The sequence below is a fragment of the Montipora foliosa genome, chromosome 6 (genome assembly GCF_036669935.1).
Source record: "Montipora foliosa isolate CH-2021 chromosome 6, ASM3666993v2, whole genome shotgun sequence".
In the NCBI taxonomy this organism is placed as follows: Eukaryota; Metazoa; Cnidaria; class Anthozoa; order Scleractinia; family Acroporidae; genus Montipora; species Montipora foliosa.
In genome coordinates, this window is record NC_090874.1 from 3,419,346 (window position 1) to 3,421,845 (window position 2,500).

The following is a 2,500-nucleotide window of genomic DNA, read 5'->3' on the forward strand; positions in this document are numbered from 1 at the left end:
CCATTTCCAGACACATAGTCATCAACATATAAAGACTTCAACAGCTCTCTTGCAAGTGCACTGTCCACTGGCAAACATGTGTTCAAATGGTGTCTGATTGTGGCATTTAGAATGAAAGGACTTGAGTTTACACCAAATACCACACTTGCAAAACGTAGTACCATGACTTCTGGACTTTCCTTATTCGGATCTTCAAACCATAAAAATCTCACAAAGTCACTGTGTTCAGGATCAATTTCAATGTTCAAAAATGCCTTCTCAATGTCTGCAGTTAGGGCAACTTCATGGACTCTGAAACTCAGCAAAATGTCAAATAACAAGGAATTAAGGGAAGGTCCAATGTGCAGACAGTCATTTAAACTAGGCCCAAACACTTTAGATGAGGCATCGTATACAACTCTCACCTTAGTTGTATCTCTGTCAAGTCTCACTACTGTCCTGTGTGGAAGATAGTGAACATCTCCAGGCGGTGGTATTTGATCTTGTAGTACCATTTCAACCACACCACTGTGCAGTTGCTCTCTAATCACACCATCATACTGCTTCAGAATTTCTGGTTGGTTCTTGAGCTTCTTGACTGTTGTTGTCAGTCTACGCAATGCCACTGTATAATTGTCTGGTAACATCGGGTGATTATCCTTGAATGGTAACTTGACCTGGTATCTCTTTCCAGTAAATGTGATGTCATTTGAAAACTTGTCATAGACTGAAGTTTCATGTTCCTTAATGCCCAAAGTTTCTAAGTCCCAAAATTTCTGCAGATCATCCTTCATATCACTTATCTCTGTGGACTCTATCTTTAACACATGCGTGGAACTCAGATTCACAGTGCATGACCTTGTCAATGTTGAGCACATAGTTGGTCCTGATCAAACCCAACCTAAATTGGTTTCAAGGGCTACTGGTCCATAGGGATCTCCTTTAATGATGTTCCCAGTAAAGAACGACCAGTAATAATCTGCTCCTATCAGCACATCAACACTGACAGAATCACTTGTATCACATGCAAGTTGTAGACCCTGCAAGTAGGGGTAGCATTCCAACGTGGTTCGAGACCGTTGATTGGACACTGGGCTGCAAATTACTGGTACAACATATGAGGTGGTATACACATTCATTTCATCCAATGTTCTGACACACAATTGCACAACATCACATTCCTTCACAGAGGCTGAGTTATCTCCAAATGTTTTGATCAAAAGTGTCTCCTTACCAATGGTTGGTAGGTTCAATTGTTCACATGCCCTACTGGTTATGTATGATCTCTGGCTACAGGAATCAAATATCATATGGGCATTCAATCCAAGTTGTTGGTTATCTGGTCTGCAAACAAAGGCTTGGGCTACCTGTAACAACACAGAGTTGGCATTGTTGCTAACGTGCATTGCTAAAGTTCCAGCTTCTCTGCTCCTATCTTGAGATGATCCAGATCCATGTGGTGTTGCCTCATCACTAACTACATTCCTGGATGCTGGAACGTTCCTTATTCTTTCACAAATGGTTACATGGTGTCTACCTTCACAGTTAAAGCATTTTGCCTTTGACGGACAATTTGTGGAGATATGGCCACCCTTCAGGCACACAAAACACCTGCCATTTCGTCTCAGTATTGTTTTCCTAGCTTTCGGTTCAGTGATGGTCATGCAGTTAATGGATTTGTGATTCTTCTTGCAAAAAACACATTGTTGAGTAAATTCCTCACTGCCTGTATAAAGGGCAGAGGCAGAATGGGGTTGTTTGCTTCTTGATCTGTACTGTTCAAACCTGGGTGTATTGGCATTTGCACCACTTGTTTTCATTGCAGTACATCTTTCCCTGGCTTCCAACTCAGTTTTCAGTGCACTCAACAAGGCATCAAGATTCCATGATTCCTCACTGCCAAACTTACGGCTTACAACCAACCGTAACTCTGAGGGGATTTTTTCCATCACGACTGGGACCAATAAATTCCCAAAGGACCGTGATTCAACTCCTAATGCATTCAAACCTCGAATGTTGATTTTAATCTTGTCAAACAATTCACGTAATCTCTTTGTTTCATGCACTGAATTGACAGAATAAGGCATCCATATAATTTGATATCAGCAACTGCGGTTTACCAAATCGGCCCTTAAGAATGTCAATGGCTACTTTATAATTGTCTGCGGTCAGAGGCAGTCCAGCAATTGCGGATTCAGCATTGCTTGTTACACAACTCTTCAGATAGGTGAATATTTCAATGGCCGAGATGCCAGTATTTCCATCGACAGCAGATGGAAATGTGTCCCAGAAACCCTGCCATTCTTGATAATTTCCCGAAAAGGATTTGAGTTCGAGTTTAGGTAGTTTCACTTTTGCGTTCGGTATTTCTGGTACTAATATTTTCCTGATTTGTCGCATGGGCCTGTGTGTGTTCGCCATGTTTCCCTTTCAAAAAAATCAAATCGATTTTCGCCAAAATACTGTAAACGTGCTCACAAAACTCACCAGAATCAAGTTCTATTTCTTTCTCCAGTTCCTT

The 2,500-nt window shown here is 41.3% G+C and overlaps 2 protein-coding genes across 2 annotated transcripts in view; both read right to left on the reverse strand.

Annotated features, from left to right (window-relative positions):
* LOC138004952 (uncharacterized) overlaps positions 1-857 on the reverse strand; it is a 1,881-nt gene extending 1,024 nt beyond the window's left edge. Inside the window, exon 1 of the mRNA XM_068851245.1 lies at positions 1-857. This exon is cut by the window's left edge and continues 1,024 nt beyond it. Within this exon, the coding sequence (XP_068707346.1) occupies positions 1-857 (857 nt within the window).
* A 12-nt stretch (positions 858-869) lies between these two features.
* LOC138004953 (uncharacterized) overlaps positions 870-2,500 on the reverse strand; it is a 1,838-nt gene continuing 207 nt past the window's right edge. The window contains exons 1-2 of the mRNA XM_068851246.1: positions 2,467-2,500; positions 870-2,044 (exon numbers count right to left, since the gene is read on the reverse strand). The exon at positions 2,467-2,500 is cut by the window's right edge and continues 207 nt beyond it. Of these exons, the coding sequence (XP_068707347.1) occupies positions 870-2,044; positions 2,467-2,500 (1,209 nt within the window). The remainder of the gene's footprint in view (positions 2,045-2,466) is intronic.